The following is a 16,503-nucleotide window of genomic DNA, read 5'->3' on the forward strand; positions in this document are numbered from 1 at the left end:
TCAGGACATATCAGTGTTGCAACTATTTTTCCCGCTGGGAAGTCTTGTTCCAGCCCAGAGCAGCTTCATTAATTTCAATACTTACACATCCAAACCACTGGTGTTTTTACTACCAGCACAGATTAAACTACAGATTACCACAGCTGGGAAAATAGGACTGTGCCAATGTAGATGCCTACTGTGACAGTCATTTTAATCTGCAAGTTGATTTCCCCCAAAATCCTTATAATCTACCAGGTCCTGACATCATCCACACTACAAAATAGCACCCCAGCACTTGGCCTGGATATGTTGTGTGTGCGAATCAGCTTTAAAACCACGTGCAGTGTAACTGCTTAGGGACAGGCATTAACATAGTATTAAAAGTTCTGCTTATCAAGTATTCAAACTTGGTGCTTCACTTCTTTATAAAGATTGCAATCTCCGAGGCTGTCAGTTTGGCGTTTCTTGAGTGCAGCTATCAGTGTTTTAATTAGCAACTGTTACAACATGTTAGGAATAGGAATCCTGTGTACCAAGATTTCTGTTTGCATAAAAATAGCCATACAGGCAGTCTTAACTGTTGCAAATTGAATTCCATCTGTTTCTTCTACTCATCTTAGTATTAGTTTCAAGTCCTAAAATACAGTGAGTTCACACTTGGAGGGGGTGGTGTTAGGAAGTTCTCTGGTAGTTTTAATCTGTTTACATCAGCACAGTTGCAACATATTTCTCAGATAAGACCTTGCAAGAAATATTAATCTAAGCTTGGAAATCAAGAGGTTAAGAACCAAGTCAGTAAAAAACTTCTTGTTCCCATGTTGCTCTGGCTTGTGGGTGCCTGAAGCTGCCACAGTTTCACGACCTAATTTTCCCAGCACCCTGAAGACTGTTTGGATGATGCCAAATACTCTCACAATACGTGCACACAAAACACAGCAGTTGGCGCCAGTTACCAAATGCCAACAAAGCAGGAAGTACAAACATAAGTTCTTCTTCTCACAGAGAAATGGCTCCATGTGAAGTACATCAAGATACCATCAAAGCTTCTAAGAAGGAAGATAAAGCTGAACATGTCCTAAAGCTGAAAGCAAAGTACATAAGAATGCAGATACCTTTCAGGACAAACACAAATGAGTCCTATTCTGACACCCATTAATGTCTCTTGTCAAGAATTTTTTATAAAAATACCAAAGTTATTGGGGGTTCTCCTGGCTCAGTACTCTGACAGAATTAATTTCTGTATTGTCTTGCAAAGAAAGATGGAGAAAGCAGCAGCAGGGAGAGGAAAAAAAAATAAACAAACCCTGAAATAAGCTTATCTAGTAATCTAAATTATGATTATTTTAAAATACTAGTAATATTTACAATTGATAACGTCCAAATAGTGAAGCAAACCAAACAAAGTGTCTGTTTGTTTAGCTATACATTTGTTCTACAAAGGTATCAGGTATCCAGTTTCTCTTTTGATTTAAGGAAGGTGAAAGTGCCTGCCACAGTGTGGCAGGAGCTTCCCAATAAAAATCATATGTAGTCTGTGATCTGATGGCAGAATGGTTAATTTAGAGACCATTTCTGAGAACCAGGATGTAAAACCAGCTTGCTTCAGATGAGTTGGCTTTTTTATTTGGAGGTTGTTTCCTCATCCAAGAAAATAAAAATAAAAATCTTTCTAAAAAGGCAACAAAAGAGGTCATGAAAGACTTGTGGAAAGTAGAAATTGTTTCCTACTCAGCTGGAGAATTTTACCTAAAAAGGCTTCCAGAAACATTATCCAAAAATAAGTATTTTCCCTACTCTGGATTAATTTCTATGTAAGAACACTTTCCTGTTTCGAAGCAGAATTCCCAAAGTTCTATTTCTGCCACTTCCCATTCCAATTCTTCAGGAATAGCAAAGCTATTTATAATTTAATATTTAAAGTAGCAGCTGCCCTTGTGACATTAGGCACCCACAGCCATGCAGGGCAGCAAGCTCCACTGAATGCCGTGTTTCCTGCCTAACGTGGGTTTCTGAGAGGAGCCAATCATCTGATATTGATGAGAAAAGCCAATGTAGAGCAAGTCTACTTAGCCAGCTTCATTTTTGCTATCTAGTAATGGGTTGGGTTTTTTTTATTTTTGTTTCAAAGGCTTGGCTTTGAGTTTTGAGAGGATACCTAAAAGTCATCATCATTGCCTGGTCTGCAGATGACATGCAGGTAATCCTTGAGCAAGGCCTGAGTCCTCATTCATTCCTCTGCTTCCCTCACTGGAGCTCATGCCCATGTGTTTTATTTCCCCCTTTCCCTCACACAGTCTGTTCCAAGGCTCTGCAGTGCTCCAGGGATTATTACTAATCCAGGGGTTTGAAGTGGCCCTGATCCAAAACAAAATCTTTGGATTCTGCAACAGTGATGCATCTAACAAGTCATATGCCTAAACCCAAGTGACAGGACATAGGGGAACAGCAAGTTAAATGTGAGTAGGGTACAGAAGGTCTAGTAATGACTGTTATAGCTCTCTATACCTCAATATAGCTACAAATACAACAGACACCCGTCATACAGTAGATTTCTACTGTGTTTGCACTGAAACATTCATTCTTATACGCACTTTCAAAATAACCAATTGTGTGCTTATCACTTCATTAGCAATACCTAAAGGCTTCTGCAATGACTTCTCTTTGCTGTGGATCTGCAACCAACTGTACTGGGCAAATAGACAAGTGGGGTTTATTTTCCTACCTCAGAAATATTATGAACCTAAATGCAGCATGGAAATAAATTGACTAGTTGTACCTCTTGCCCAGACCACAGTGAACAAACTAGAAACTAAATAAAATCACTCATTCAGTCTGTCAGAGGCTTTCAGAGTAATTATTAACCCAAATTTAAAAATCAATTTGATGCAATTATTTTAAGTTGACTGCCTCAGAATCTAATATGAAACACAGTCATGTGCTCTTAAACATCCAGAGCTGTGGGCAAATAAGAGATCATATATAGAGATATAGATATATAGATACATAGATATAGATATATATACACACACACACATATATATATACACATATATACATATATTTGATTTTTTTTAATGTAAGTGTTAAGAAACTTTGAAATGCGTTTTTCTTGGGATGTCTTTGTTAGACCATAAAATTTACCAACTTAGGATCCCTTATTACTGAGGTACTTTATAATCTACATAACATATTGTGATGCTTAAGAACAGTTTTCTTTAACTGAGGAATTTGGCAGCAATTTGAACGAGGCAGTAGGTAAAAAATTGTTGTGATCTATTGGAAAGAGAGCTCCCTTGCAGCTCTGAGAGCAAATCACCATGGAAACTTTTTGCTAAGATGATATCAAAGTGCAACATGTACACTTACATCTCTCCTTTTGTAATTAGCAGCATTTTGTGATACTGTCTGCAGTGACTGACTAAAAGGGCTATTTGCACAGCAAGAGATCAGGACTTACCCAGAACTGTTGCAGAATTTTGGCATCTTCAGAGCTGTCCAGTTGACAGTATATTTTGTTACAGACAGAAAAATATGAGGAGATGAACAGACAAGTCATCTTACCCAACCAGCTTGTAAAGTCAAGTTGATACACACACAAGAAAAATAGGGTTTTGAACTGGCCTGAAGCTACATTATCACCATGAGAAGCTAACTGAGTGTTTTCACATTGTCATAGAATGATCTGTTTTCCAACCCAGGATGGACCAAGCTCATAGGCTCCACTGAAGTTGTAGTGCCTTCCTACGCCTTCATCCAAACACTGAGTCTGGGATTTAACAGGGAAGCAGCGCCTCTCCAGGGTCATGTTGTGTTTCTGGTTTCACAACACAGGTGTGTCTGCTCAGACTCTGCACTGAGGTTCAATTACCATCTGCATGGAGTCATATATGTGTTTACAAATATATCACTTTAGGACCCAAAAAAAGAAATCTTGTTTTCTGTGTTAAGGCCAAAATTTGAGACATCATTCACATCACTTTGACCACTCTCAGTTCACAGAAGAGCTGTTCACAAAACCACAGGAGCACACAGGAAAAGATACGTTGTCTTGAATCTGATGACACAAGTCAGAACACGTTACTTGTTCTCTAGAGAATACTAATCAAGTGTCAACAAGCATCCTGTTTGGAGGTTTATGATGGTTTTGGCATCTTCTTTTCCTAGTTGTATATATACCTGCCAACACTGCACACCCAAGTCTTCTCTTTCTGTAGCTTTATTACAACATAATTTCTATGAGAGTCAAAATCATAATTTGATACTTGGTTGGTCATAAATGAATAAAAAACTTTGTTAGACAACTATACCTGTCCTATCAAAAATTGAATTGCAGAAGAAAGTCTGCAAATAGTGTGAATATAATGCTTTTGGCTGCTGAAATGGAGCTGTTTCATATTTATTATAAATTCTAGGTAAGGCACAAGTAATTTATAGGATATTTATAATCACCTACCTGTCCAGTAAAGACAACATGAAAAAGTCATGTGAGGACTTAACGGTCAGAGTGAGATACAAAAGTTCGATTTTGGCCTTGACCGAAGAGACAAACCTTACAGCTCACAAAAGATGAAAAGATTTACTTATTCATTATATGGACTTTTAACCCTAAAATTAATGAAGCAGAGAAGTCACTTACAACCTGCTCTTTCCTCCACCAAGTAATTAGCTTGAACAATCAATTACTTTTCCTTCTGGCCCTGTGATCTTTGTATTTGCTGCAGCATTTCATTGTCATTTCTACACAAGCAAGACCACCCTATACAGCTTGGCTTGTGGCCTGGTGGACAAGTAACTAGTAGGGGAATCAAAGAATCATAGAATTAATAAGTTGAAAGGGACTCACAAAGATCATCAAGTCCAACTCTTGTCCTTGCACAGGACCATCCCCAAGAGTCACACCGTGTGCCACAGAGTATTGTCCAAACACTTTCTGAACTCTGTCAGGTTTGGTGCTGTGATCAGTGCCCTGGGGAGCCTGTTCCAGTGCCTCTGGGTGAAGAATCTTTTCCTAACATCTAACCTAAACCTCCTCTGACACAACTTCAGGCCATTCCCTCGGGTCCTGTCAGTGATCACCACAAAGAAGAGCTCAGTGTCTGCCCCTCCTCTTCCCCTCATGAGGAAGTTGTAACTGCAAGGAGGTCTCCCCTCAGTCTCCTCTTCTCCAGCTGAACAGACCAAGTAACCTCAGCCACTCCTCAGATGGCTTCCCCTCAAGGCCCTTCTCCCCACCTTTGTGAAGGTTTCAATGCCTTCAGGAGCCATGTAGATGGAGCTTAGGAAAGGCATTGTGCAGGGTTGTAAAGAAATTGAATCTGGGCTCTCATTTTTAGGCCAAATAAATAAAGGGGCAACAGGACCTGCTGCCCCTCTTGAGGTCATTCTTCAAAAGGAATGAACACTGCACCTTCTCTTTCCAGGGCATAACCAAACTTAGGATCATAACTGGAGAGGGCTTGTACAAGGCAAGTGAAGAAATTTCATAGATTTCATTGCTTGTTGCATCTGAGTAGCTCATTAGTCAGCCTAAATGGCTTTTCAACCTAAATCAGCCTTTTGAAGAGCACAGTACACCAAGGCAGCTGCTGAACCCAAAGCCACAAACTGGACTTTGGTGCTGGATCTCTGTTTTTCTTTAAATGGACCTGAATCTGAGATGAAACTCACATTCTCCAGAGAGAGAGAAAAGTGTGACAGTGAGGTTCTTGCTCGTTGTTATGCTTGAGTGCTCTCCTGCCACTCAAAAGTCAAGAGGCTTAGAGAGCTAATGCACAGGTATTGGAAAGCTGAATCTCGACTACTGAAACAGTAAGAGTGGTTTACAACATATCTGCTATTAAGTGCAATTAGGAGCTGAAGCACCCATTAGCAATCAGAAAATGGACAAATTAGTTTGTACCTCTACAAGATAAAAATGTTACCATTTAAATACTACCATCTAATGTTTGAAGGGATTTTTTCCCCTTCCCTTATTCTTAGGGCTGACATTCTCCTTCTCTTCTTACAGTGGGACTGCAAAGTGATCCATAGAGGTCCAGTACTGTCTTCTTTCAGCAAGACACCTCTAATGCCTGTTTAGTCAGCACACAAGTCCAGTGCTTTTATCTAACCCAATCAGCTTAGGCAAAGGCAACAGCATCTGCCTTCCAGTTCAGTCTTGATCCAGGTGATGTCTGTTAGACTTTGCCCAGAGAATATTCAGTTTCCTCTTCCTTCATCCTTTCACTCATACTTTAATGAGTACTTAGTAAACTGACTGGACCTTCTTGTCCTTGTTGGACAAATGAATAGGTCTTATGACAAGTACTTTGTCTTGGCGTGGTCAGTTCTCCTCTGGCTGCACTTGAACTGGGAATTCTTCAGGACAGAGGATTTCTCCCTGTCAGGAAGCAGTTGAGAAGTGCCACAAAGAGCAAAACAGAAGATAAAGTCTTCAGCTTTTTGGAACTTTTGAATGCCATGGTAAACACGGTTTCAGGGGAAGTTTTCAGCAAAGCATGTAAATTAACACTGGAATTTATTTCCTGAGTAAGACCTGCCAGAAATACTTCCACACTAGCCAGCCTCCACTTGAAGTCAGATTTGCAGCATCTCAGTTCCCAGGTGAAAGCAAGCTGAGTTCTCACACATAGTTAACTGTACATCTAATTCAGCAGGTGACTGCCTCTCCCCATCCAGAATACTCACCCCACTCCCCCAGTTATAACACTCTCACTGAACTGGAATGTCCCTTCTGTAAGAATTTAGGCAATTTTAATTATATTTTTTAATAAATCTAAACAATCCTATGATCCGTCCCTCCTCACTGCCAGAACTGCGCTGTCCTTTGCCCATTACTGTGCTACACCATTTTTCAGATCTTCAAAGCTGTGTTTGGTCTTCAGGTGACACATATAAGCAAGTCTCAAATTCCTGTATGCATTGGCTCAAATGACCTACAGCAGAAACCACACATGGTGCAGTTTTTACTATTTTGCCCAAACCCACTACAAGACCAAAATACATGCTCTCATTTACTGTGATTGCCACAAATGCTTCTTAACTAATTCTTTCTGGTATGACTGCCCATCAAAGAGAAGGAGGGTGAAAAACCAACTAAAACATAAACCCCTCAAACATTTGAAATACAGAGATAGCCATTGAAATAACTTTTTTATTCAATGTTACATGTAGTTACATGAATAGTATTGTAAGAAGTAGCCTTGCAGTGGTCACGTATTACCACAAAAGGAAAAGCAAACATATTACAGGTTCAATTTAAGAGTGTGTGTATGCATAAGGCTGAGAGGAGAACAACATCATACAGAGTTATGACTGAACTGCCTGTATGTTTGAGGGAAAGAAAGGCCAAAGGCCACCACAGGAGCTGCCAGAAGGCAGCGAAGGAGACGAAGTGCCAGTAGATGGCACTCAGAGCGCAGAAGAGCCCCAGAGCGTCCAGGGTCCCAGCAGAGATCCCAGCAAACAAAGGATTTGGGGAAGACAGTGGTCTCTGAGGTCCTGTGCCACAGCACGCAAGGCAGCCAGGCCACAGCAGCGGAAGAGAAGCTGCAGGTGGTATCCAGGCAGCTGCTACAGCCACGGTGATCTGCTCTCGACAAGGGGAGATAATTTCTTCCATTGCAACTCAGACGTTCTTCCCTCCCTGGCCACTTCCCACCTCACCCCAAAGCCATGGGATGTCTGGCTTCAGAACAGTTGTGAAACAAGGGTATAATCAGAGCAGACTAAGCGAGGCAGCACTGTCACCTCCAAACAAGGGCTTAGAAACAAGTCACAAGGCAGTTACTGAACTTTGTTTCTAAAATTAAGGGGCTCCCTCCAGTCTAATCCTGCCATTCAAAGGAGCTGGTGACCCACTCAGAGCAAGTGCTTGGAGTTGCAAACACTGAAGACAGAGATGGGTGCTCTTCTCTGCAGGGAGCTGTCCCATAAATCACTGTATGCAGGTACTGTTAATGTTTGTCTAAACTTTGTTCCCTCCTCTCTGCCTGCAGAGCTCACAGACTCCCTTAAGGAATATGAGGAAACAAACCATTAAAACCAAGCTACTTAGTAGTACCTCCTAAAACACACCTTCTATAAGTAAGCATAAAAGCCACAATAACTGAGCCATTAATCTTTAATAAAACTTTTTTTAAAAAAACCCATATCTCTGTTCCTTGGCAGGGAGTATTACAGCTGAACTACCAGGACTGAACATTTCCTTTTCCAGTGCAGATGCTGTGGGACTACTGTGCTGAACCCAAAATGTCTTCACAGCTGGATCAACAAGGTTCATGAATATTCAGGCACTAAGGAATTGGAGCAGACATCCCAAAAGTGGTAGGACTCAATGCCGAATCTAAAGCTCTCCCAGCTTTTTGTGTTGAAAACACAACTGTTCAGATTGTTTTATGCCCTAATAAAAGCACATTGAAGACTGTGAAACAAAGAAAATCCTTCTCTGCTGATAAAAAAATATATTTTACCCTTCTTCCTCCTCATGCAGCAGTTGCAATGGTGCTCCTCACAGAACTGCACACACTATTGCTCAGCAGCTGTTGCTTATCCATCCCTTTGGATGGGAACTTTTGCTCTGCTGTTCCCCCTTACGGGCAGTAATGCACGGAGACAAAGCTGGCCGGGCTATTTTCTGAAGGGCTCAGGCCACAGCGTTTGTTCTCTGCCACAGCTCAGCATGGAGCTGGGAAAGGAGATGCGACAGCCACAGATCCCGGGATTGTGGGAGGTAAGCAGAAGAGGAGGGGCGTGAGGGAGCCGAGCCGCTGCCGCTTTGCCGCCGCTCCGAGCCCCCAGGGCAGCCTCATCCTCTGCCCCTCTGGCACGGACTTTGCCACAGAAGCTTCGACAACAACAACTGCCAAACCTGAAGTTATTTCTTGGATGACACAAATTCCTCAACCTCTTTTTTTGCCAGATTTTGGAATAATCTGTACCAGAGACAGAGAGAACTTGGAAGAATCACCTGAAGAAAATTGCTCCCCAAAGGAAAGACACAGAGCATTGGAAAGGGCAAAAATTCACCTGTGGCCACCCCGAACAAACACAGCCCCACCGGGCAGCAGCCAGGACTGCAGCAACTGCTCCCTGCCCGCCAAGCTGCCCAGCTCCATGGAGGAGCAGGAGGACAACTTTGTGCATTCCCTTGGAGCCAACACCAGCAAGTGCAGCTCTGAGACCAACAAAACAGAGACCCCAACTCGCTGGGCAGGAGCAACCAGGGGAGGCCCAGAGGTGGTGATTGTACCAGTCCTTTTTGGGTTGATTTTTCTCATGGGAATGGTGGGAAACACGTTAGTGCTGGTTGTTTTGGGGCGTCTCCGGCCTGGGGGCCGCCCATCGCACAGTGCTACCAACATCTTCATCCTGAACTTGAGCATTGCAGACTTCTCCTTTCTGCTCTTCTGTGTCCCCTTCCAGGCCACCATCTACTCCCTGCCAGAGTGGATCTTCGGTGCCTTCTTTTGCAAGTGGGTTCACTACTTGGCTATGGCAACAATGCTGGTCAGCATCTTCACTCTGGTGGCCATGTCTGTGGACAGATACATTGCTGTGGTCCATGCCAAACGCTCCCCCTGCATCCGCAGCAAGCGCAACGCTGCCCTGGGCGTGGCTGTCATTTGGCTGCTGTCTCTGCTCATTGCCATCCCCGTGGCCCAGCACCAGGCCCTCATGAGTGGGCATCAGCAAGCACCCAACAGCTCTTTCTGCTGGGAGCACTGGGCAAATGGTTCAACAGCCAAACAGATGTACAAGATTGCCATCCTGCTGGTGGGATACCTCCTGCCCCTGGTGCTCATCACCTGCTGCTATGCCAAGGTGGGTGCGAGGGATGGGAATAGTGTTTATATGGAGGGAACAATCCCAGACTCTCGGTGTCGCGTGTGTGCACATTCAAGCTCCCCAGCCAGACAGCAGATCCAACCCTTTCCATATTCTCTCCTGGTACAGAAAACTTTTCTGGGGTAGGGAGAGGGAAGAGAAGAATTAAATTGCACCAGCTCACAAAAAGGATTACAATTACTAAGATGACCCCCAGTCTGGCACCCCAACCCTCTAAAGACTCTTATGTTTTTTTCTATTTTTCACTTTGTTCTTTCTAAATAACCAATGTTTGTTTGTGGCAAGAGGAAAAACCTGTGGATGAATAAATTATGAAGAGAGTATTCAGAAACAGTTTTAGATAAAGACATCTCCCTGATTTCTCTCCTTTCTCTCTTTCTTTCTTTTTTTTTTTTCTTTTTTTGGTGGCACAGAGCTCAGACACTCTGTCTTGCAAAGACTTGCAAAAAGAAATCTTAGGATCTAAGTTTTATTCAGCAAGAATTTTTTTTCCTTTCTTCTTGTGTCTTTCTACCACTCAGGTATTTGGTTTCCTCTCACTGAACTTTGGCATGACTAAGACTGGTAGTAAGTCTATAAGTTGTGCTGGCATGCACAATACATTTTCTGTGAATCTTGAATTAATTTTGAATCAATTAACTGCCACAAGACTATCAGGCATTGAAGTTCCTTGTCACTGAAAGTTCAAATACTAATATACAAAATTCAATTTCCCATTCAATATATTGCTTCTTTTCTTCCCCCCCTCAAGGTTTTACATCATCTCCATATGAAAGTAAAGAACATTTCCAAGAAGTCAGAGAGATCAAAGAAGAAGGTAAATATATTTGGTTTAATCTGTACATGACTATAATACAGTAGATAAGTGAAGTTTGTAAAATAACTAATAGCCTTTTCAAGCCCCATCCACATACTGAAGTGTCATTCATGTCTTTCAGCTCAGGTTCAGAATTAACATTGACAGTTTGCTATATCTTTACAGGCACAGGACATAACGATGCCATTATTGAAATGCTTTATTGATCTCTATATACACACCTGCTGAACTGCCTTTAATTCATTGTGCTCTAATAGAATCCCATGAATACTCTTTTTACCCTGACAGCCAGTAAGACACTCAGACTGTAAAGACATCTGAGTGTTTTGAGTACAGCTCAGCAAGCTAAAAAGAAAATATGCAAAGAACTCTGAAACTAAAGGACTTCACTTGTTGCAGTTTGCATTTAAGACCTTTCTTAGGTTTGGACTTAAGTAGGTAGTGGCTTCTGGTCTGATCCCTGTGCAAATCAAAAAAGAGAGTTATCTCTGCCTCAAGGTGTATGAAATAATCAGAATTGTATTTACTGGGGCAAATTTTAAGGATAGATTTAATTTTTTTTTTGTCTAAGAATCTTAGAGTAAATAAGCCATCATTAATAGTTTTCAGGTAGCAAAACTCACCAACCTCAGTAATGCAACATCAGATTTACCTGATGTCAAAGGGGAAAATGCTATTAAGCTGTAGTTGTTGGGTGTACATCAATAAGTGAAACTGTAGGCTTATTTTATTTTAGTAAATCAAACACATGGAAACAAAGCCTAATGAACCACACTATTAGCAATTTGTTATTCCAAGAACTCTCTTGCTTGTTTCTCTACCCCTCCTTGTGCCGCTTTCTGTCACAGCATGGTTCCCAGTGCCGTGCTCCCTTCCATGCAGCCTTCCCTGGGGCATCCTGCCTGCCCCAGCAGAGGAGCCCCTGCTGCCCAGGGACCCAGCAGGGACATGCACTCAAGTGTCCCTGCTGTCTGTTGTCCCATATGGAAACCAAACCCAGGTCAAAGCTAAAACAGCTGTAAGGTTTTTTGCTTTCCACACAACTAAGAGGAGCTCTGACGCATACACTTAGAAGAGGGTGGCACTACCACCCAATTTCCTCTCAAGGGAACCTTGTCAAAAAGGCCCACTGGTATATGAAGCATCTTTAAACAGAAGTCTTCAATGGCAGCTCCACTTCAGCAGGATCTGAAGGCCCAGCTGTTGTCTCCCAGACCTCATGGCCACAAAAGACACCTGGGGTTCCAGTTCCCTGTCTGACAGTGCTGTAAAGTGTTTCATAAGAGCCCAACCCAGGAACTCTGATTGTACCTCTGCCTTAAATAAGATAATTTAACAGTGGAAATTAATGCAAACCGGGGTCTATTCTGACCATGGTCCTGTGGTGTTTTACTGGCCTCTGGAGCACACCAGGGCTTCTCAATGTTTACATCCTTAAAGAACAAGTGACAAGCCTTGGAAACTAAACAACCTGAAGTGCTTTTTCAAGGTTAAGAATGTTTCTGGGGATGTGAATTTCACTATTTTGCAAACTTCCTTGAAAGGACGGTAGGAACTGTGGGACCTTGAGGCCAAAACCACCAATTAAGAGATCAAATGAGCCATTTAAAGAAAACAAATTAGTACTATGCTATTCTGTTGGTTAGCTGCAATAGAAAGGTGAACCATGCCTACCTGGTGGGTAAGCAAATTTGCTATTCAGTGCTCCCAGAGCTAAGAAAACACGTATCAAGTTTATTTGGGACACTCCCTGGAGTGCTGCATTTTGGAGGTCATACAACAGCTTGAGTTAAAACATACAGTATTCATTCAAGGTAAATGGTATGCCTAAACATCCAAAAGAGGCCAAAAGAGGCAGACGAAGTTTCACTGTAATTGCTTTCCTGTGTGTTGAATTAATTATTTGACTGTTGTTCATGCAAGTTGAAGGTTTTGCTGGAGACAATGAATATGATGTTTGAGGCCTTAGTATTTGAACAACAGTAAATACAACAAAGGAGCATGGAAGAACCTGGGATCCATCCAGAAAAAGAATATTATTCAGAGGTGAAATCCTGCATGTTGTTTGGCTAACAAGAGTCCAGGGCAGCAGGAATTCAGAGCATCATTACCAATTAGTGGATAATAGGAATATCACAATGCTCACAGGCGTTTATGAATACAAAGTGAGTAAGTCTTAAGGGCACCAACAGAGGAGATTAGTGGCATAATCACAAAATGAGAGATGTGCAGATGAGCAGTTTGAACAGTGCAAGGAAGCTGCTGGGAAATGAAGAGTCCACCTCTTAGCACATAATACAAGTTGCCAAAATGAATTGATAACATCTGAACATATATTTATTTCAATCCCTCTTCCTCTTCATGACAGCCAATTGCCATTTCTGATTGCAAGGAAAAAGATAGAGAACAACGAAAAAGAAAATTTTCAGTGTGATTTTCTAACCACTGAAGAGTAGAATTACACTGAAGTGTAATTAGGAAAAAAAAAACCAACAAAAAAAGGGCAGTGAGAAATGCTTCAGAAGTAATTAACAGACACATGTGCACTGAAGCAGCAAAAGCTGCTACCCAACATTTAAGTAGTTAAGAACAGGTATGCTTGTTTTTGAATCAGCTGGTTGTGCATTTATCACTAAACTATCAGCATGTTTCTGGAGTAATAAAGGAAGGCTCAATTGTTGTTACTGATAAGACAGTGTGAAAGAACAAGCATAGGCTCTTTTATGCTTCTTCCTTCAGAATTTTGGGAGGAAAAAAGAGGAAAAATAAATCTCACCATACTCAGAAAACAGCAGTTGTCTCAGTAATGAAGCCCAGTTTTTCTTCAAGCTAGTACTGTTTAATAAAAGCCTAATTGAGTGTTCTTTTGCATTTGTGTGTGGCTGAGGTTCACAGTAAAAATTGATGGTCTGATTAACTCTGAAAAACAATGTGCAGGTGGCTGTCTCCAGATGGGACTAGACCAAGAAAATGACAAATCCTCTGCCTTTAGACTGCTCTGTCCACTCTATATTTTAGTCTCAAGAATGTTTATTATTTTAATCTACGTAGTTCTGCCTAAAACAGGTAGGTCCATGAAATACTTAAAGCATTTGACTCATGACAGGACAATCTTAATTTTGCTGTAGACAAATTGCCTGGCAAGTTGAGGCAGCTTCATTAGAAGCTTATCAAGGACAGCAGGTCAAAACACATTTAAATGTTAAAGACTTCATCATCCTCCAAAAGGAGGCATCTCCTCCCAAAATGGTCTTTAAACACATTTTCCTGTTGCTTTTTGAAGGACAGGGAAGGTTAAAAGCAAGAAAGAACTTGTCTAGGGCTGGGGGAAAAAATCAATAGGCAAAATAGACAAAGAAAAGCAGGAAAGCATAAACAAGAGGCAGATGACCTCTAAAGATAACAAAAGAAAAAGTAAGTAAATTCTAGACAGTCTGCTCATGACAGAAATAACAGAGGAAGGAGGGAGAGGGAGGAGGATTTGGGGGGAGTGGAATAAAAAAGAAGTTTATTTATTTGACAAACAAAAATATTTATTACTCTCCTAGTCTTTCTTTCTTACCATGCTATTGATTCACTCTGTAGTTTAAACACACTTACTTTGCCTGTACAACAAATAACACAGTAAGTTATTTTGTGGAGCTCCTCAAAAGACTTCTAGGAGTTTTTAGAGAGACTTAGTTAATCCAGTAGTGGCCTTTGTACCTCTTTATTATGGACCCACAGAACCTTTGGAGATGAACCAGAAGGTTTGCACTAAGTGGCACAGTCAGACCAACAGTAACCCATTAGCTGTGCAAACTATCACAGCCCAGGGAATAATCTCAAACACTGCACAAACTTTTTGGATCAGACCTCCACAGCTGGTGTCAGTCTATAGTAACATTAGTTTTTAGCTACAAAAAGTTACCACATTAAAAAACAATGTTTTGTTTCAGTTTCTTCTATCTTAACTAGATGTTCCTTAGCTTGAAAAAACAGGCACAAGTTCTATTTCCAAAACCTGTTTCTTGAGCCATGAATTATGTATATTATTGCTATAATATTGTCTGTGTTTCCCATCTGCAACATCCCAAAACTCTGGACCCCCCAAACAGCTTGGTGCTAATACATGGCAACTGCAAACCCAGTCTGTAATATTCAGCCCTAAACTGAATGCAGTTTGTTATTTCCCATTTAAAGGTAGGGTGAGGGGGGAAAAGCTAGGTATATAACCCTTATTCAAAAGAATATTTCAGTGCTTGTAGCCCCCTAATTTAAGCAGATGGATGCTATGAAAGGTTGCCTTGGTAACAAGCCTAAGCTACTTAGCATTGCTAGAGAGTAAAGAAGTAGCACCATTATTGCTGGTGAAAGGTACCACAGCTGCTGTCAGCAGCTCACTCCCGTTAGCTTTCATTTTATATGGTGATTTCAGAGAACAGTCAGGTCAAGCTTGGGGACATACAAATGACAGCTTGTGACAGGGCTGGCCAGCCAAACCGGAGAGCAATCAGGGCAGGAGCACATCCCTAACCCAGCCAGGATACAGGCTGAGATACAGGCACAGGGAGCCTCCCTCAGGTCATCACCTCGCTAGGAATATTTCTAATCAAAGAGCTCTGCATATATATATGTATAAAGTCCTCTATGCGTTGGTTCCCTGGATTTCTCCTGTAAGAGGGAAGCTACTGGAAAAATCTTTCTCCTCAGGCCAGTCTTTGTTACTGAGTGCCATGTTTCCTTGCAGCCTGTTCCCCTCCCCCTCCAGTTATCTTCAATAGCCTTCACCTTCCTCAGCCTCCAGATGTTAGGGAATATTGTTTCCACTCTTTCATGTAACACAGTTAGCATTACTGTTGCAGCCTCTGTATTGTTTGAAGTTTAACAGGCACTCTCCCCATTGCCTGTAGCTGTTTGAGCCCAAACCAGTCAATCCGTGTTTTCCAGGGCAGAGGGTTGGTCGCCACTGTTGCCTGTGTTATGCTGCCTTCACTACTGACAAAGGAAAGCAAACTCATTCATTCCACAGACTCACTTGATCACTGTGACCATTTAATACACAATCTTGTCTTTTCCAGACAACGCAGACAGTGTTTCTCGTGGTTGCTGTGTTCCTGCTGTCCTGGCTGCCACACCACATCATCACCATGTGGGCAGAGTTTGGGCACTTCCCCCTGAACAACATCTCCTTCACCTTCCGCATCATCTCCCACTGCTTGGCCTATGGGAATTCTTGCATCAACCCCATCATTTACGCTTTCCTCTCGGAGAATTTCCGCAAGGCCTGCCGGCAAGCCTTCACCTGCAGGTTCTTTCTGCAGCCAGTTCCTGCTGAGAAACTGGCCAGAATACGCATGGAGAACTTCTCTACCACACACTCCACCACTAATGTGTAAATTGGGCTCACTGAACGTTTCAGGAGGAAGAGGAGAGAAGAGGGAGCCATCTGGGGAGAACATATATAGAAGTGTATTCCAGAGAGCTTTGGAGTCTGCAAATATGAGCTTTGTCAGATTACTGCAGTGGTAGGAGATATTTTTCCCTCTGGCTGTGATAGCACTTGACAGAGGTTGTCCTAGGGTATCTTGCCAGGCACTGGGCTATATGCAAAAGGTATCTGAATGCCTGCCAGATAGAACGCATATGCAGTTGTGATGCCCATAAAGTCTAAAGTAAGAGTTACACAGAAGGTAGAATATATCCAGACAAAAAGAGTGCAGTTAATGATGTCTGTAGACAGTCATTAAGATGTGAATGAGTGATGGGATGTTCAAAGAGCAGTTTGGGAAAAGTCAAACTAAAGTCTTTGGATACATCTTTGTTTCTTCCACAGGTTTGATCTATGTGAGCTACACACACATTTAGCTCACTAGCTG

General features: G+C 41.9%; 1 protein-coding gene across 1 annotated transcript; it reads left to right on the plus strand.

Annotated features, from left to right (window-relative positions):
• Positions 1-9,096: 9,096 nt before the first annotated feature.
• LOC139677553 (galanin receptor type 1-like) lies at positions 9,097-16,023 on the plus strand. The gene is made up of 3 exons (XM_071567631.1): positions 9,097-9,804; positions 10,580-10,645; positions 15,706-16,023. The coding sequence occupies exons 1-3, from the start codon at positions 9,097-9,099 to the stop codon at positions 16,021-16,023; spliced, it is 1,092 nt and encodes a 363-aa protein (XP_071423732.1).
• The last annotated feature ends 480 nt before the right edge of the window (positions 16,024-16,503 follow it).

Source organism: Pithys albifrons, chromosome 12 (assembly GCF_047495875.1).
Source record: "Pithys albifrons albifrons isolate INPA30051 chromosome 12, PitAlb_v1, whole genome shotgun sequence".
NCBI lineage: Eukaryota > Metazoa > Chordata > Aves > Passeriformes > Thamnophilidae > Pithys > Pithys albifrons.

Excerpts from the sequence above, each read along its gene's own strand:
- LOC139677553 (XM_071567631.1), top strand. The coding sequence starts at position 9,097 with ATGGAGGAGCAGGAGGACAACTTTGTGCATTCCCTTGGAGCCAACACC. Across the intron at positions 9,805-10,579 it reads TCACCTGCTGCTATGCCAAG|GTTTTACATCATCTCCATAT; the intron begins GTGGGTGCGAGG and ends CCCCCCCTCAAG. Across the intron at positions 10,646-15,705 it reads CAGAGAGATCAAAGAAGAAG|ACAACGCAGACAGTGTTTCT; the intron begins GTAAATATATTT and ends TGTCTTTTCCAG.